We start from the raw sequence: 17,371 nt of genomic DNA, 5'->3' as shown, positions 1-17,371 counted from the left end.
TGGCCAGCTCCAGCTGCTTTCAAGGATGGCAGAAAGCCGAGCTGTGCAGTGTTTTCCAGGAGGGTTGAAATGTCTTATTGTGTACGTTGCTGTAGGTGCATTTACCCCAGGGAATCGCACCTCCTGTCCTGCTCACGGATCCACAGCAAGTGCTCAGAGCTCTTCCAGCAGTCCCCTCTGCTTGTGCTTGTCTGACCTCGTACCTGAAGCTTCCTTCCTCTGCTGTTACCTCTGATGACTAATTCTCCTTTGAAGAGCATGTGCCTGTGATCTTCCTGCCTCCCCTTGTGCCCACCCCGTCAGAGGCAGCCGAAGGAGTTGTGCAGATGCATGGATGCGCACGTGCGGGTGTGCATGCAAGAAGCTGCGCCGTGGAGGAGGGTTCATGCTCTCCCGCTCCTCAGGCAGCAGCTCCCTCTCATGCCCAAGACCACTCTTCCCTTTGCTTTTTTATTATTATTATTTTTAGTTTATACTTGATGCTTGAAAACCCTGCTTTGATAATCAGGAAGTTTAAATTCTTCCTGTACTTTGCTTGTGCTTCCCACTTTCTGGGCCCATCCACATCTAATGTAGCTTTTTCATGTTGCATTGGCTCTGAGATAAATCCATTTTCTTTGCTCCCTGTTATCTTTCTTTGGAAGGAATAAGGATTCCTCCTTTCTTGCTAGAGTATCTGTTTTTCCTGGCCAAAACATCCCAGTTTTTGCTGCCCTACCCTCTGTGGCTCAGGCAGGGTTGGAGGTACAAAGAAGCTGCATGACAGGCTTGCAGGGAGCCTTGAGCAGATGGGGAATTGAATCCAGGTTTTCCAAGGCCAAGATAATCATCTAATTGCAAAACTGTTTTTTCCCCACTGACTCTGTTCATCAGCTTCTCTCACACTCAGTGGCTGGAGATCAACTTGAGCATGGGGTTTGCTGCAGAGAACAGGCACTGCCAGCTCCAAGGGCAGCTGTTTGGTTTGAGGGCTCCGAGTTAATTTCAATTGACAGCTAAGTAGCAAACATCTGGATGCAAACTCTAGGCATGCAAAGACGAAGAAGCAGGTCTTTTCCGCTTGGCACGGTGCCTCCCAGTCCAGCTGCGTGGCTTGCAGACCCCTGAAAAAGCCCAGCACAGTCAGCCTGGCTGCAGCGGTCTGGGTGGGAGGGAGGCAGGCAGGGTCCACAGGCTTTGCTCACATCAGGGAAACCTGCCCTGAGCGGGGTACGGCCGTTTCTTCAGTGTACTGCTCAGCGTGTCCATAAGCAACAGTCTTTGGAAGAGCTGAACTTCAAAGGCCAGCAATTAAGCCCACACACATCAAGGAAAAAGTAAACCTGTGACTTGCTTTTTCCTTTGCAAATGCTGCTGCCCTTTTCCTCAGTGCTGACCCTCAGGCTCTGTTTGGCTTCCCGGGCAGCTGCCTCTGCCTCCTCATCTCCCAGCGAGAGCTGGATGCCAAGGTCTTGCTTAGCTTGAACTCCATCTTCCTCCAACAGCACATCTGTGGCTTACTTCAATGGGAGCTTCACCTGAGCCTCTGGGAATGGCTCATGATGGAGCCATAATTAATGATGTCCAAACTGAGGGTCTCCACTGCTTCTCAGGCTTTTCCTTTCCTCTGTGTCATGTGGCAAAGCCGTGGTGCTTCAGGTGGAAGCCCCTGCGCAGGCACTGGAGCTGGTCCTGGCTCTGCCCAGGCTGTCACCAGCCTCAGCAGGGGCACCTGGGGTCTGGGAAAGGAGACGATGCCCTGATGTGGGCAGGGGGATCCTGCTCTGTTTTGGCAATGGGCAGTTTAGGGACTCCTAGACCTGGATGTCTCACCTGGACCGCTGTGCGTAAGAGCTGGTAATGACTTGCCCTCCAGGAGCTTATGCCTCTCTTTGGGAATCTCTCTGTGGGTATCACAGTGACAAAATCCACAGTTTTGCTGAGTTGCATGAAAACATATTTTGTCACCTGCCTCATAACTTCATCAGGTACAGTGTTAAAAGCAGTGGATAATGATTTCCTTTAGTCATTTGCCCATTGTCACTGTATAGGCTATCATTTCTTCTCAGTGGCCAAAGATGTCTTTTTGGTGTCCCGTGGGTTTATGCCCACTGCTGCCAGAGGTGCTTCAGCCCGGTAAAGCCCCTGGGGTTACACATGGATAGACACGGGGTGGAATTAAACCCTGAATCCTGCAACGGTCAGGCAACCCCTGAGCAGTCCCAAACAGGATAACTGGAGGTAGCAGCAGTACAAGCTTTTCCCAAGCCACTTGCCCAGAGATCCCAAACCCCCAAGGCAGGATGTCCCCGACCCGTCCTGGCCACCCGTTTGTGCTGGTAACGCCTGTCTGCCAGGTACCAGCTTTGAACCGACACTCATTTCACGTGATCTGTGGACCATTCATTATGTTCCTTCGGGTTAGAGATGTAATGAACGGTGCTAATTTCTGTTACTAGTCCCCTAAAGCCATCTGATGCCTCTGCTCTTTCTACGCCACGTTAATCACATCCTGCAAGGGCAGAGAACATGAGCAGGGCAAGATTTTGAAAGAAATAAATTAAAACAGGAAGAGAAACAACCTGACAGTCCTTAAGATGTGGGAGGATAATTTTAATTGAGTTTTTCAAGGGTTTAGCCATGCAGTTAATAGGGGCCACTGGAAGAGGGGTGGCTATGTATGCTAAGCAGGGCAGCTTGCCTTGGGCTCCTGCAGAGCAACAGTGGTGGCAGAGTGGGAGCTGCTACAGGCATTTTGGCAGGTCTGAGGATTTCTGCCCATTGGGGAGAGAATCTTGTGGACAGAATAGGTTCTGTTCCTGTCTGAAGGCCCTGGGCTCCCCTCCCCATGCATCCCGCTGAGCCGGAGCTGCCCTCCGAAATGTCAGGGAGAGGAAGCAATCCTTGGCTTGTTAGTTTCTACAAGGAAATAAAACGCACAGATGGCTCGAGCATCCTCTATCTCAAAGGCAGGAAAAGGATTCTTCGGGCAGGAGCAGGCAGCCAACAAACCCAGAGCGATTCAGGGAATGGGGGAGCGAACAAAGCGGTGTCTGGCCAACCCCTGGCCAGCAGCAGAAAGGGTGGGCCGGCTGCCCACCGAGGGGAAGCGAGCTCTCTGATGTGCAGGAGCATCCCTCGGCCCAGCGAGAGCAGCAAACAGCTGGCTCCCCTGGGGCCCGGGGAGGCTGCTGACAGCAGAGATCCTGGAGGAGGTCTGCAGGGTGGCCCCGGCTGACCTGCTGCCCCAGGCCGGACATGTGGCTACCTGACAGAGGCTAACTTTGGCGCAGGACATAGCCTCTCGGGGAGGATGGAGTAGGGAGCAAGCATGGAGGGGGGGGTTAGGGAGAGGAAAGACGGCAGGAGACAGAAATGCAAACATGGCCTGACAGCCTTGGAGCAGGGGGAGGGGAGGAGGAAAAAGCAGGGTAAACCTGGCAGGATGGAGCAGGAAACCGAGCTGGAGTGAGGCAGGGCAATGGTGAGATAGTGCTTCCTGCTGAGGGAGAAAGGCAGACAGATAAACACTCCCAGATGGGCACTTGTTGACCCCTCTGGGATGCTTCGGGATGCTGTGGCAGCAGATCCCTAGGCCATGTGTGCCTATGCCCCTGCAGACCAGGGTCCCGAAAGCAGGTGCCAGCGTGGTGGGGCACTGGGTGTAGCCACCCTCTGCTGCCTCAGGGCAGCTGGCTTGTGGAATACTCTGATTTAAATCCCTGCCTGGAGGCACCAAGGGATGAGGACTGAAGGGTACAAGGGTAACTTTGCTCCTCTGGACAGCCTAGCTCTCTTGAAAGTGGCTCCTGCTTTCAAGCTCCTGTTTCTGTTCTCTGATGAGACTGCAAGCCTGGAAGTCCAAAAGCTGAAGAAGCCCAGAGAGCTCATGACTTTCTTTGCCTCATTCCCCATTCAGTGCAGGTGGTTATGCAATTTTTGTGCCTTGCCAGAAAAGAACCAGTTAATTAAAGTTTATGAGCGATGAGAGGCTAAGTGGACCCGTTGGGGTGCGTGCACTGAGGCCAAAGCAGCATTTTGGACTGGGGCTGCAGGGCTGTTTGGCCAGACCCACAGGTGCTGGGTGCGCGGCTGTGGAGCGCCAGGGGAGCAGAGCAGAGCGCCCAGCCCCACAGCGCTGCTGGTCTGGCTGTGACTTCTGCTTGTGTCAGGGTTATGCTGCTGCTGCACGATGTGCTGCTCACATCCCTGCCCACCCCATCCCACTCCCTGCTTGGCTGGCAGGCAGCAGCTTTGGCGAGGGTCTCCCCTGGCCGCAGTTGCTGAGCTGGAGGCGAGCCCTGAGTTTTGCACTTGGCAAATGCCCTGTCCATTTGGGCGCACATCCTTCCTCCTCACCTGGCATCGCTGCAGACCCATGGCGCTTGGGGCATTTCTTGAGCCCGGTGTCAAGAAAAAAGCATTTCCACCGGCATTGGTGGCCCCTCATATCAGACCCTGCTCGGGGGGCTCCTGCCTCTGTACACCAGCTTAGCCATAGGTGTCTTGGGCCAAAGTTAAAGTCTTGTTATGCTTTTGGTGTTGGACAGGAGGGATCAGACACCCAATAATGATCATCACCTCTGTGTTTGTGAGTATTGACCGAGTACCTATAATTGTTAGTCCCTTGTGTCCCCTGAAAGAGGACAGCCTGCCCTGGCTGGAGCAAAGGAACATCTGATGCTTTGGGTATGTCCTCACAAAATGGTGAGGACACTGATCCACCACACTTTGGTAACATTTCAGGGCTTTGAGGTCTGTGGATGAGGTCAGGGCTGATCCTGCGCAGAGGAGTACAAGCCCTGTGGTTAACCCCTTCTGGGACAGGTCTGAAGCGACCTAGGACCTAGGTCAATCCTAGGTTGCAGAAAAAGGGGTATCTTTCATGAGCCCCATAAAAGAAGGGACCTGCTTCCTTTGCCCCTGTGCCAATACATAGGGGTTTGGGGGGATTTCCAGTTTTCTATCATTATTGCTTTTAATGTATTCATTGCTTACACCTTAGCCTGTTTCCATTTTGCCCACAGAGCCCTTTAGCACACCAACTCCCTGTTCTTCCGCAGCCTCACCGTGGGCATGGGTGGCTGTCACTCTGCCCTCGCAGCCCCCAGGCCCAGGCTGCTGGGCAGAACCTGCTCCATTTTGGCGTGAATTCCCACCATGGTTTGGGGCTTGCCCTGCCCGCTGTGAGGCTGGAGAGAAAACACCTGGTGTTTCATCCCCAGTTTGGCCGGAGCCTGCCATTCACTTCTCAGCCTCGTGCGATATCTCACCTCTCTGCAAAACAAGCCTTCCTCCGTGCTGGCGAGCACCAGGAGGAGGAAGAGGAGGAGCTGACAGCCCTACGTCCAAATTCCCCCTGCTGCTCTGCCAGCTGCCTGCTCCTTGCATGACGTGACACTCACACTTTGCTGCTCCAGCCCACAGCTGGATGCTTGCCCCAAACGTGAGGAGTTGCTGCTCCATGCGGGAACTTCAGCCCTTCAGCTGGGAAGCTGGCCTGGCTTTACCTCCAGCCCATGGACTTCCCGTGTGTCTGTGGGTGGCCACAGGTCCTCTGGGACCAGACCCCAGGGCAGCCAGCTGTACCAGCACAGGGCAGGCAGGCAAAAAGTAACTGGGGCAGAAGAGGAAGATGGCACCTGCGGTGCTGGCTTAGTTTCTGCAGGGCAAGGGGGAATGGTGCATATGCAGTTTCACCAGCAAATGCTGCTAATTTGGATGAGACCATCCTGAAAAGCCAGAGGAGAGCTCTGCAGAAAGGGCAGAGCAAGGTTTCTCTTCGCTTTCCCCCAGTGCCATCTGTGGCTCCTCTTCTGCACCAGAAATGGTCATTCAGTCCCTGTTTCCCCAGTTGCCAGCAAGGTTTTATTGTTGGCTGTCCAGGAGCAGGTCTTTGCTCACATAGTAACGGTGGTGCATGATTGCATGTCTTAAGCGCGTGCCTTGCCCTGCTTGCAAAGGAAGAGCCACGCCACTGGCTTTGCAACCTGCAGGGGCAGCTCAGGGATGCCGAAGGTTCAGGCTGGGAGTAAAACCTAAGGAAATCAGGAGATGCTTTGCAAAATGAGCCACATTGGGCTGTATGGCAGTGCTGGGCCCTGAGCAATGCCAGGGCATTCAGAGTGCTGTGTCCCCAGCCAGGGACAGGCCAGAGCAGCTGCCTGAGCCCAGCGAGTTAGCAGAAGCTCATCCATGGTGCTTTGCATTGCAGACTTGGGACGTGGGTCAATTCAGGGGCTCCATCCTGGACATTTGGTCTGGGGATTCAGTTAAATGGTACAAATCTGCCAGAAATGTCTTTGTAGAAAGTCTTCAAATCTCAGTTTCCTGCTGTGCTTTATCAGGATGCTGATTGACTGGGAATTTTTGCCTGAATAGAGCAAAGTAGAGATGGGGCAGTAGCAGGGTCAGTGTAACTTTGCTGGGGGAAAGGACACTTCTGCCTTTCAGCCTATCTTTTGCCCCAGTACAGCCCTGGGGTGGGCAGGCTGGGTTGGGCCGGGTGTGCGAGATGCAGGCAGACAAGTTGGAGCACTCAGCCTCATCTGGACCTGCTTTGCTCTGTGCATGTTATTTGTAGCTCTGGTCACAAAACCCTGAAGCAGTAACTTTGGTGGCAAGAGCATGAGGTGTGCTGGTTAGCTGGGGACACGCGGTGGCCAGAGCGATCCAGTCCAGCACCGGGGAAGGAAGTCAGCGAGAAGGACAGAGTGTGAACAAAATCCCTCTCCGGAAAGGCGCCCCGTTAATCAGTCAGCGGGGCCGACTCAGCAGAGAGGGAGGGAAGGGGAAGCGGAGAGGGGCTGAGGTGGTGTGCCGGCGCTCGGATGGAGGATCCGGTGCAGGGCTTCCTGCGACTGGAAGCAGGCGGAGAGCAGGAGCTGTGTCATGCCATGCCATGCCATGCTATGCCTGTACCTTCACCCACGCACAGCCTTCGCACAGGTTCCCAAAGCCGTCGCTTGCTGCAGCAGCACTGGCTCTGGCACAGATGCAGCTCTGCGGTCATCTAGCCATCTGCAGCCATTGCAAGGGAAAAACAGCCCCACGCGAGGCTTTCCCGCAGCGCGCTCGAGGGTGGAGGGATGAGGTCAGGCACAAGGCTGGGCCCTGCGGGCTGCTCAGTCTCTGCAGGATGCCCTAGGGTGGGTAGCACTTTCCAGGGTGAGCGTGACTTCCCCACCAGGCAGGGAGATCCAGACCCCAGTGGGAAGCCCTGCTGCTGTGCTGAGAGCAGCAGTGATTTCAGGGTGCAGAAAGAGGCAGAGGGAGCTGGAGAAAATGAAGGAGCAGCCAACAATAAGGAGAAGGCTCTCGGTGCAGCCTGGCCCCTTTCAGAGCGCGTGCTGAGAGATCAAGGCTAGAAAAAACGCTGGGAAACGCACTTTTCTGAAAATAGACAAGGTGTGAGTGGCTGTGGGATCCTGCTTCCTCTCACCGCATCCCATCAATCCCCCTCTGTTTATTTTAATATCCCGCTGCCAACTTGCTTGGAAACCATCTTGAAACAACAAAGCTCGCCGGGGCTGCCGCATGCCTTTTTAATTACATTAATGCTCTCCCCGTACAAGGGCACGATTTGGTGTGCATGAGAGAGCAGGATCTGCTCGGAGGGCTGAGGAGATAAAGCATCACTGGGGTTGGAGGTGGAGAAGGAGAGACTTAGAGGAGAGGAGACGCTCCATGCTCTGGAGACATCTCCCTCGCACCCTGTGATTTGTCAGAGACACAAACCATCTGTATGTCGGTTAGCAGAGATTTAATGGCCAAACCCAGCACCAGGTTCAGTGCTGAGGAGAGTGAGACACAGGACAGGAGGGAAAGGGCAAGGGCAGCAATGGGGTGGATCTGTCTGGCAAGCACAGAGAGGGATGGAGAATTTGTGAGGGGGGAAAGCCGCTGGCCTTGAAGATGCTTTTTCAGGCTGGGAATGGCTCTGTGCATCCCTTTGCCTGCCCTGGATGCCACAGGTGGCTGTGGGCATTGGCATCCCAAGATGCTAGCCCTGGTGTGGGGCATCAGGGTGAGCAGCAGAGCGTGCCTGATGTGGGGAGTCCTTAAAGTTGCCATCAATCCGGCTCTGGCGAGGAGGCTGGACGGCTGCAAGAGCCGGCCGGGCGCTGGCTGCCGGCAGCGGGAGCGTCCCCAGCCCCGTGCCGCGGTGCTTTCAGAGGGAGCAGTGGTTCCTTTTCCTGTTGTACTCGCGAAGGGCCGCGGACAGGATGCATCTGCAGGAATCCCACAGCCTCAACCTGCACAGATCGTACTTTTCCTTTCTTCCCCTCCACCCCCTGTCGTTGTTTGCTATTTGCTAACAGGTCACCGGGCAGCACGTGAAGGCAGGCAGGGGGTTATTTCTGCAGCCGTCCTGCTCCCCCCGAGCCCAGCAGAGGGGCAGATGCAGCACACAGCACTGGCTGAGAGGCTCCTGCCACCTTGGGCCACTCGTTCACTGGTTCAAGCAAGGGGGACCACTCCGGCTTTGAGACCCCCTTCGGTGCCTGCTGCAGCCAGCCCCGGGGGGTGCCACGCCAGGGGTTTAGGGGTTAGCTCTCCGCTCGCTGCCCCGGCGTACTGCCGGTGTGAGCGGGACTGCTGTCCCCGCCGGCGCCACGGCAAGCCATACCTTTGGCATTCCGGGCTGAGCACCGTGGGGGCGGCAGGCACCCCTACCAGGCGATGGGCTGGCTGGCCGTGGCCATCTGGGGAGCGGTGTTTGTACTGGGATAAGTGTGTCCGGCAGTAATAGGAAATGCAGCTTAGCGGAGAGATTCCTTCCCCCCACCCCCTTTTTTTAATAAACCTTGTTTGAAGGGATTTTACCAAAAATGCGATCATTTATTTTCACAGCCCCGGGGTGCATTTTTGTGTGTGACATCTGATGTGTCTGGCCTCAAGGAAGGAGAGGTTGGAGGCACGGGGCAGGGTGTCCTCCACGGGGGCCTCGTGCCGCCCAGTCCCAGGGGCCATAGTGACACCACTCCGCCCCGCGTGTTGAATGACAAGCGATGGTTGCTGCTGTGGTTGAGAGAGGTGTCTGTAGGACGGGCCGTGGGGAGTGGGACCCCCACGCAGGCGGAGCTGACGCTGCCTCACGCGGGCAAGGGAAGAGGAGGCGGGAGATGGTGGGGGAGATGGCGGGCGCCCTGCCGTTGCCATGGGGGCAGCCACGGGGACACCAGCTCGGAGCCGTGCGCAGGCGGGAAGGAAGTGGAGAACAATCGGGGAGAACAAGGCCGGCGGCCCTGGCCTGGCCATGCCGGCGGTGCCGCTCAGCACGTCCCTCCACTGCCGTGTCCCCCTCAGCAGCCTCTCCTGGTGGCGGTGGACCCTGGGCACCCCAGGTTCCCCACGGGCCTGGCTCCTCATGCTGCCTCGGAGGCCTCGTGTCAGAGGGGCTGGTGGCTTTTCACCACATGGCTCTACCGCAGGGCTTCCAAGGCCCTTAGGACACAGTTTTGGAGGAGAAGCATCCTACAGCATTCCTGCTGCTTGCAAAACCTATGGAAACACCATGTCCTTGAGAGCTCTCCCCCTCTGCCAGGCGCCCTGATACATGCGCTGGCACGCTGTGAGGGAAGGAAAGAGACACACACAGAATGCAGTTGCAAAACCCTCATGTTTCTGTAGGAAATCAAGCTAGCAACATATTTTTGCATTCCTTTCTTCCTCAGCATTTAGCATCTACCTGAGTCACAGCTTCACATTTCGCAACCTTTTTTTTTTTTTTTCCCCCCTTCTATTTCTGGTTAGTTGGCTTGCTTGTTTTTGCAGTCACCGAGACTTTTCTTTTGAATTATCTCACATCTCCAGAAGCTGGAGTTTTAAGATAAAGATCATGGAGTAATGACAGTCAGCAACACTGTGCTAATGAAAAACAAGGGGTCCGTCTCTGAGGGTAACCGGTACTTCAAGATGTTTTGTCCATGAGGAGCTCGCTTAGGGTGCGTGTCTGGCATGCCGGAGATACAAGCACATCAGAACTGGGACTCTCCCAGACAAAAGCTGGAAAATGTGTGTGATAATGTTTAACTGCCCGTCCTTGAGCCTGGATAATTTCAGTCCTGGAATGCCTGTTTGTCTGTGGTGCAGGGAAGGGGGCCGCTGTAACCCCCAAAGGTTTGGTCCTGTTCGAGTGACTGCCTGCACCTGAGAGTGCCTGGCAGAAGGATTCAGTGGATGCCTGCTGGCTCCTGAGAGCACCTCCATACAAATGCAAGAGTTTTTCATTTGTGGTATCTGGGCACCCCTGATTTGTCCCTGTGATTACAGAAAATGATGTGTGTACAGAAAAATCTCTTGGCAGACTCCCTCCAATTACAGATAAGATAATTTCAGAGCCCTAGTCCAAGCGAGCTCAATCTCAGTCACCTGGTGAGGAATGGCCACACCTGGATTCTCTGATTTCTGGTCTTCCAATCTTTTTCTGGCTCTCATCTGTGTGAGCCCAGGGGCTGTCTGGCCCTGGCCCAAGAGCTGTCACTGAAGAGCTGCTCGCTGTAGCCAGGAGGGCTGCAAAAGAGCCACTTGTGTCCCAATGAGCCAGCATTAAACTATCTTGTAGGAGCAGACTCCTACGAGATGTTTCCTTCAAGAGGCTTTGCCCCTCTCTGGGCTCCTGATACCAAGCTAGCTGCTGCCCACAGCGGTGGGTCCAGGCTAGCAGATGTTTGCATCATCCCTTCTCTCCCCTCTCTCCACAGATCTGGTGAGCAGCTATTCTATGACTCCCCCTACTCTTAGCATCACCGAGGAGGAACACATCATCAACGCCAAGGATACACTGACCATCACCTGCAGGTAAGGCACAAGCGAGCATGGCTCTGCCTAGACCACTTTACCTGGCCAGTGTTGGAGGACCAGGCAAGGAGAGCCCACCAGGGATACCTTGGCTGCAGTACACCTGCAGATCGGCACAGCTGACTAGAAATCTTCCATGTTCACCGAGTGTGAATTCATCTAATTAACTAATTGAGAAAGAAGCTGAAGACGTCTCAGAGGAGATGGTGATAACCTCTGCTGTAGTCTTACAGGCATAAGGTAGAGAAACATTTATGTGATCTGATAGCTTCCTTGTAAGCTTTTTAGGGAAACTGGCCTTCCTGACTCTCCTTGTCTTTACTTTGATGCTGCTTATTCTCACCTCATCAGTGGCTGCTAGGGTTGTAGTTCTGGTTTATAAATCTGGTGGGTCATTTTGGGGGGACACTGAAAAATACCCATGGGAGAAGGCAAGGCTGCATTTAGTGGTGGCTGTCAGAGGCTTCCAGCTTTTCTAGGAAGCTGGGATTTAATGCTCTGTCACGTGCACGTGGCAGTGAAGAGAAGCCCCGGCCAGGCCAGGTGAATAATTCTGTGAGAGGAGCTGGAGAATCTCTGGTTGTTTTGGAGACTGTGGCTCTGAGGAGGTGATGTCCCTGAACCGATTTATCCTGTGCTGGGACAGTTGGCTCTACGTGTTTTCAGCACCACCCCCCGTCTTGGAAAGACAAAAAAACCCAAAAACCCACCAAAAACCAAGTGGGAGAATTGACTGAAGGTTAATTTTCCTGACAAAGCTGGAGCTTCCCTTTAGCAGCTGAAAGCAGATCCACGCTTGGGATCCGAGTGCTAGGGCCCGACGGGGGTATAAATTCAGCGTGGGCCTCAGATGGGTGTTCCTCAGTGTTATATATAACCATGGAGCAATTACTGCAAACACTTGGCTGGCATTGTGTTCATGTCTTGTCACAAACATATTTAACTTTTCCAGGAACAGATGGCATTGCTTTTACTTTGTGAATCGGTTCATAGCCAGGGGAGAGGGACAGCGGAAAGGCTGTTGATAGCAGTACTGCACTGATTTCACTCAGTCTGGGAAGCTAAGTGGTTGTGGGCTTGTCCATACGGTGACCTGAGGAGCCATGGTGTGTGCTAGGTTTGGCAAGTGTGTGAGCTGGAGGACTGTGGAAGAGGAGGGAGTCTGGGGACTCCAGTGCTCTGCCACAGTAGTTCACTCCACAGAGGGATGTGGGAACTGACACTCTGTAAAACCTCAGAAGAGGGGGCATTCAGTGCAATTATTCTGAATAAGCTTATAATCAGGCCAGACCCTTTCTCAGCAGTGGCCCAGGGAGGGACACAGAAAGCGGTTTCGAGACTGTGTTGCTTGCAGATTGAACCAAGGCTAAGGGACGTACTGGAGTTAGAGGTGTGGTTAAACAGTGTCTTCTGCAGTCACGCATGAACGTACCTACCTAGCACCATGAAGCGGGAAGCCTTTCTTTTGGGGTAACCCTCCTGCGCTGCAGCCGAGATTGGCCTTTCCTTGTGCGCTTGTTAGGTATCGATTAATATGAACGAAAATCACATGAAGTGGGAAAAGTCTGCGCTGGAAGTCCTTGCAGGAAGCATAGCACAAGCTACCGAGTCTTCCCGAGAGGCACCAAGCTCCCTGTCTCCTGCTGCAGTGCCAAGGCTCGTCTCTCAGTCTCACTAGGCGGCATCCAGACAGCGTGCTGGTGTGGACACAGCTGAGACAAGGAAGATCCCTACCGCTGGCTCCTGGGTGCTGTGCAGGACTGAGCTGCCCAGCCGAAGAGCAGCAGGGCCATCCGCAAAGAGTACTAAAACCTATGAACCCTCCGCCCATGTTGCTCCCAGGTTGCCCCCCACCTCTGCATCCTGCTGTCCCAGATGTGCTCCTCAGGGGTCGTACAAGTGTCCTTTGCACCATCTGCAGGTAGATAGGTCTCAGCATCTCCTGTGTGGCTCAGGGATTCTCCTTCTCCCTCTGAGCTCTCAAGCCTGTGTTTGTCTAGTGTCTTGAGGAGAGGATTTTGACTGTGGGACACTATTACTTCATTTGAATGAAAAGTAAATCTTTCCTGGTCCCTGGATATCTAATTACACTCAGCTGCTTCTCCAACCTCTTCTCTGGACCATGGCCCACACTGGGAAGACCTGGCTTGTTTTAATGGGAGCTGAAGGGAAAAACATGCAGACCACCAAGAGAACAGGCAAAGGAGAGGATGGTGGGGCAGGGTAGGGCAGAGACAAACACGAAATCAGATCCAGGATCCAGGGATTTCCTGCTGAGCATCTTGTTGGAGGTGACTTCAATTTGACCCTGGTCTTCCCTTGAGAACAATGTCCTCTGGCTGCTCTTCGAGCTGCCCTGGAAGCCAGGAGTACAGGCCTGCTTGAAGCAGTGCTGCAGGCAGAAAGCTGAGCTCAAAGCCCGCCATGTGAGACTCCCTGAAGACCTTTCAAGTTTCACCCACCGAGCGTGAGAGTCCCGCAGCCAACTGCGCTCTCAGGCTCCCTTGCAGCAGCCTGGAACTCACACACCCACAGCTCTGCATGCTTCTGCTCCACAGCCCGCCTAGCCTCACTGGTGACCAGAGTCCATGCCAGGCCATGTGACAAGTGATGCCTCTGGAGCTGGACATGCTTAACAGAGACCCAAAGACACAGCACACCCACAAGGAGCCACCAGATGCTGGGGCTCTGCTTTTGCAGATGGCATCACATCAAGGCATGTTCCCTTGTCACCCAGTACAACGCACCCTTGAGAGGTCCAGTCAGAGCAGGGGACCAATGCAGGAGCATCCCCTAAAATACAGATCGTGCCAGGGCTGGCTGAGGCCCCCAATGATATTTCGATCTAAGCATGTGGCAGAGCAGGGCAAAGGGGCTGATGCCCACATGGACAGTGCATCTTTTATTAGGTCCCATCCTGAGAAGGAAGGAAAGAATATTGTGAATCTCTGTATTCATGCCCTCGGCAGCCTGCGCTGGGGGAAGCGGAGAGCTTGTGCTGTTCCAGCTCATGAATATTGGAGCAGAGCCCACAGGAGCCAGCTGCACAACAGCAGAAACTTCCAGAGGGATCAACTTGGTCCTGGCTGTGCCAGCCCCGCTCCATCCCATCCCATCCTGTCCCATCCTACAGGTGGCGGGTGCTCAGGTGGAGAGGGAAGGTCGCCCAGCCATGGTATTTAGAAAAAGAAGGGCAAGGTTGTCCTTTGCTGCCCAGTGTTAACAGATCTGGCTTGCAGATGCATAAACCCCACTCTGGCAGAGAGGAAGTATTTGACCCTGGAGCCCTCTTGGCTTCTGTGGAGGAAAATGAGTGCGGTGGCAGGTCTGAAGGAGTCGAGGGTGAGGCAATGCCCCACCACAACTGCTCTGGAGCAGTCTGGGGACATACAACACCTGCTGCTCTTTCCTACACGTGTGTGACTGCTGTGAACATCCTCTGTGGTGCTGAGTGGGGATTTGTCTTATCCCAGCTGAGCCACAAAGCCACAGCCAGCTTTGCCCATCACACCACACTTGGGAGCTTCAAAGAGGATTGAAGAAACGTGGTGCCAATTGCAACATCTCCCTTGAAGAGCATCCGTCCTGAAAAGATTTAGGAAAACAGCTGTGGAGAAGCCTACAGTACATCTGTTTCCAGCTGGCATCAGCAGGCTTCATTGCCCAGAGGCACATTATCACAAAACTGAAAGAAAACAACTTGGGAACAAATACTCAAAGGTGGCAGATAGGAGGGAGGGAACCATGCAAAACTGCTGCCTGGACCTTCCCCCAAATGCAGATGGTAGATTCAGAAATAAATGCAAGTGACCCTGGCTTGCCCTCATCCCTTCCTTCTTCTGGTCCTCTTAACACACCAGTGATGCTAACTTGGACTCACACTAATGCCTACACCTTGTGTCCCCACTGAATCTGGTCAGCAGCACATGATGCAAGGAATGCCTTAGTTTAGAGCTGCCCGCAGGCAGGTCTGTTTATACTGGCCCATCCGTGTTTATATAAATACGTGTCACTCAGCTACTGCTAGCCTTCTTGGTTAATAAAACAAGTGCATCTGATAATGTGTGAAAATCCCAGTGGGTAAACAAATAGAAAGCGGAAACACTGGAGACTTGTACAATTACCCTGCTCCACATGGAGTGCCAAAAATGCCTGAGCAAATGCAAGGGGCTTTGGGGCTCCTTTGCACAGTTGGGGTCTGAAGCTCTTGGCTGTGGGTTGAGAGTGGGGCCAGCCTCACGGTCTGCACCCAGTGCAGGGGGGCCATGGGCGCAGTAGCAATGGGCATGGCAGGCGCCACTGTTTCTTGTTTGGTGATCAGATTTACTATTATTTTCACTGTGCATGCACAGGATGGGAAAAACTCAAAATTCAAGTGTTATTTTTATTGAAGAGTTTGTGAGACTGATACTTTGGAAAAGCCTGCCTGTGAATCATGGACTCAAGCCTGTGGAGCTGTACTTCCCGTCCTGCCTCAGGCACTGATGGCATCTTTAGTGAATGCAGAGGTTTGAGCTGGGTCAGAGGGACTGTGTGGCTGTCCTCAAGGGCTTGCCACTGCCTCCAAACCCTTGTGCCTGGTGACACGAGGAGAGCGCAGCACACTGTCTCTGAACTCATTTGTAGCGAGCTAGGCAGCAGGAGCTGGAAGAGAGCAGTCTGCAGGATGATAAATCAGCTGCTGAAAACAAACACAAAGGAGCAGGTCTTTCCCCCACACTTGGACAGAAATCCTGTCCTCATTGCGTCTGAGCCATTGTGCCCTCCGATGGCACCTTATCTCGCTTCCTCCTTGCTGTCCCTTGCCGTCTGTATCCAGCTATTGGTGACAGTCACGGTCTGGCTGCACTTAAAAGCATCAGCCTGCGGAGCTGTCCTGGCAGAGGAGCTGCATGTGCCAACACGCCTATTCCCAACTTGCATAATAGATGAACCCCGTTTCCCCTAATAGAGCAAACGGTGCTGACAAAAGGCCATTTTTACCCCCACAGCTGTCTCTTGTGATGTCTTCTTTTTTCCTATTTCTTTTTTTTTTTTATTTGCACATTCTTAAGTGACTTTCAGCTACACTGGCAAACTTTCAAGTGGGGACTGGGACTTCCTCTGAAAGGGGCTCTGATTTCACAGAAGGAAACTTCCAGCATGGAATAAAAGCTTGTTTTGTTTGTAGTAAACAAGCACGGTTACAGCAAGCTATGGTGTGTGTGTGTGTACATGTGCATATGCAAGCCTCCTGCTCTGGAGATCCTTGGCTATATATAAATACACATGTGCACGCTTTGTCTGGGGGTTTCTTGCAGTTCGTGGCCTTTTCCATTTGTCTTTGGGCTGCTGGTGAACAGGCTCTGTGGTCGTGCCTTCAGAGAGGTGTCTGTAGTGGTGGGAAGGGGCAGCAGCCCCAGGCCAGCCAGAGGAGCGTGCCGCGGGGGTTGAAGGGGCTGCAAGGTGCTGTGCAGAGCAAGGGAACCCCCTCCCACAGCAGCAGGGAAGGAAACAGCTGTCTGCGGGACAGAAGGCGATCAGCTGAGCATCCCCTTGTTTTCTCCTTGCTGTCTTTTATCCCTGACTCCCTCCTGCTTTTCTCTTTCTTATTTTCTTTCCGATCTGCTCTCCTTCCCTCATTCTGCTTCCCACTCCATTCATCACACTACGAGCCCCAGCCAGCAGTTACAGTGAGCCAAGGGAACTCATCATGTCCATGTGTTTTCTAAATAGCTCTGGACCCCTTTTAATGATGTGATGGAATAGAGAATAGATGGAGCCTTGCCCTCACGGTCCTATGTGGCTCCTTGTCCTGGCATCAATACCAGTAGGACAAAATCATGGGAGAGGGAGACCCGTTTGTGAGTGGGCTGATACCTTACAACTTAGCATGGCCTGACAGGTGGCCTGGGGAAGGGGACAAGCCTCTGCTTGCCCAGCAATTAGTGAAGCTGCTTGCTGTTTCCCTGTGCCTGTTTTTCTCCTTGGAGGATGGCTGTTCCTCCATGCTGTCCCTACACATGGCTGGCAGGGCCATATGCAGATGTGTGTAGTCACACAGGGCAGTTAAATCCCCACCACGTTCACCCTTGCTCGGCCCAAAGCTAACTGTCCTCTTTGCCCCTGTCTAGAGGCCAGCACCCGTTGGAGTGGTCGTGGCCCGGGGGCAAGGTGGACCCTGCTGGGAAGGAGAAGGAAACCGAGTTGGTGGCCTCAGCAGCCCCCAGCAGCGGCCGGGCGATCCAAGAAGAAGACTGCGAGGGGACCAGCACGAAGCCATACTGCAAAGTCCTGGTGCTGACGGAGACCCAGGCAAACGACACGGGTTACTACCGCTGCTACTACAAGTACATTGATGCCAAGATCGACGGCACCACAGCAGTCAGCACCTATGTGTTTGTGAGAGGTAAGAGCCACGTGGCGGTGTGCACCTTCAGGCTGGGGGAGATCAAGGCAGCCTATGCACCAGCATAATATCGGAAAGATTAAAAAGCCCAACATGCCCCCCAGCCCCCCAGGGCAGAGCCTGGCTGCTGCAGGCTCGGGGAAGGGGCCAAATGCTGTCTCCCTGCACTTCCAGGGAACCAATATCCGTCCATGGCGGCAG

The 17,371-nt window shown here is 53.9% G+C and overlaps 1 protein-coding gene across 2 annotated transcripts in view; it reads left to right on the top strand.

The window, feature by feature from the left end:
* FLT4 (fms related receptor tyrosine kinase 4) overlaps window positions 1-17,371 on the top strand; it is a 59,761-nt gene that overhangs the window by 11,109 nt on the left and 31,281 nt on the right. For both annotated transcript variants that reach the window (XM_037397879.1, XM_037397878.1), the window contains exons 2-3: window positions 10,686-10,782; window positions 16,896-17,170. In XM_037397879.1, coding sequence (XP_037253776.1) covers window positions 10,686-10,782; window positions 16,896-17,170 — 372 coding nt within the window. The remainder of the gene's footprint in view (window positions 1-10,685; window positions 10,783-16,895; window positions 17,171-17,371) is intronic.

This window comes from Falco rusticolus, chromosome 8 (assembly GCF_015220075.1).
Source record: "Falco rusticolus isolate bFalRus1 chromosome 8, bFalRus1.pri, whole genome shotgun sequence".
NCBI classification, from domain to species: domain Eukaryota; kingdom Metazoa; phylum Chordata; class Aves; order Falconiformes; family Falconidae; genus Falco; species Falco rusticolus.
Note: the sequence above shows the minus strand (reverse complement) of the source record. Positions and strands in the feature narration are given on the sequence as shown.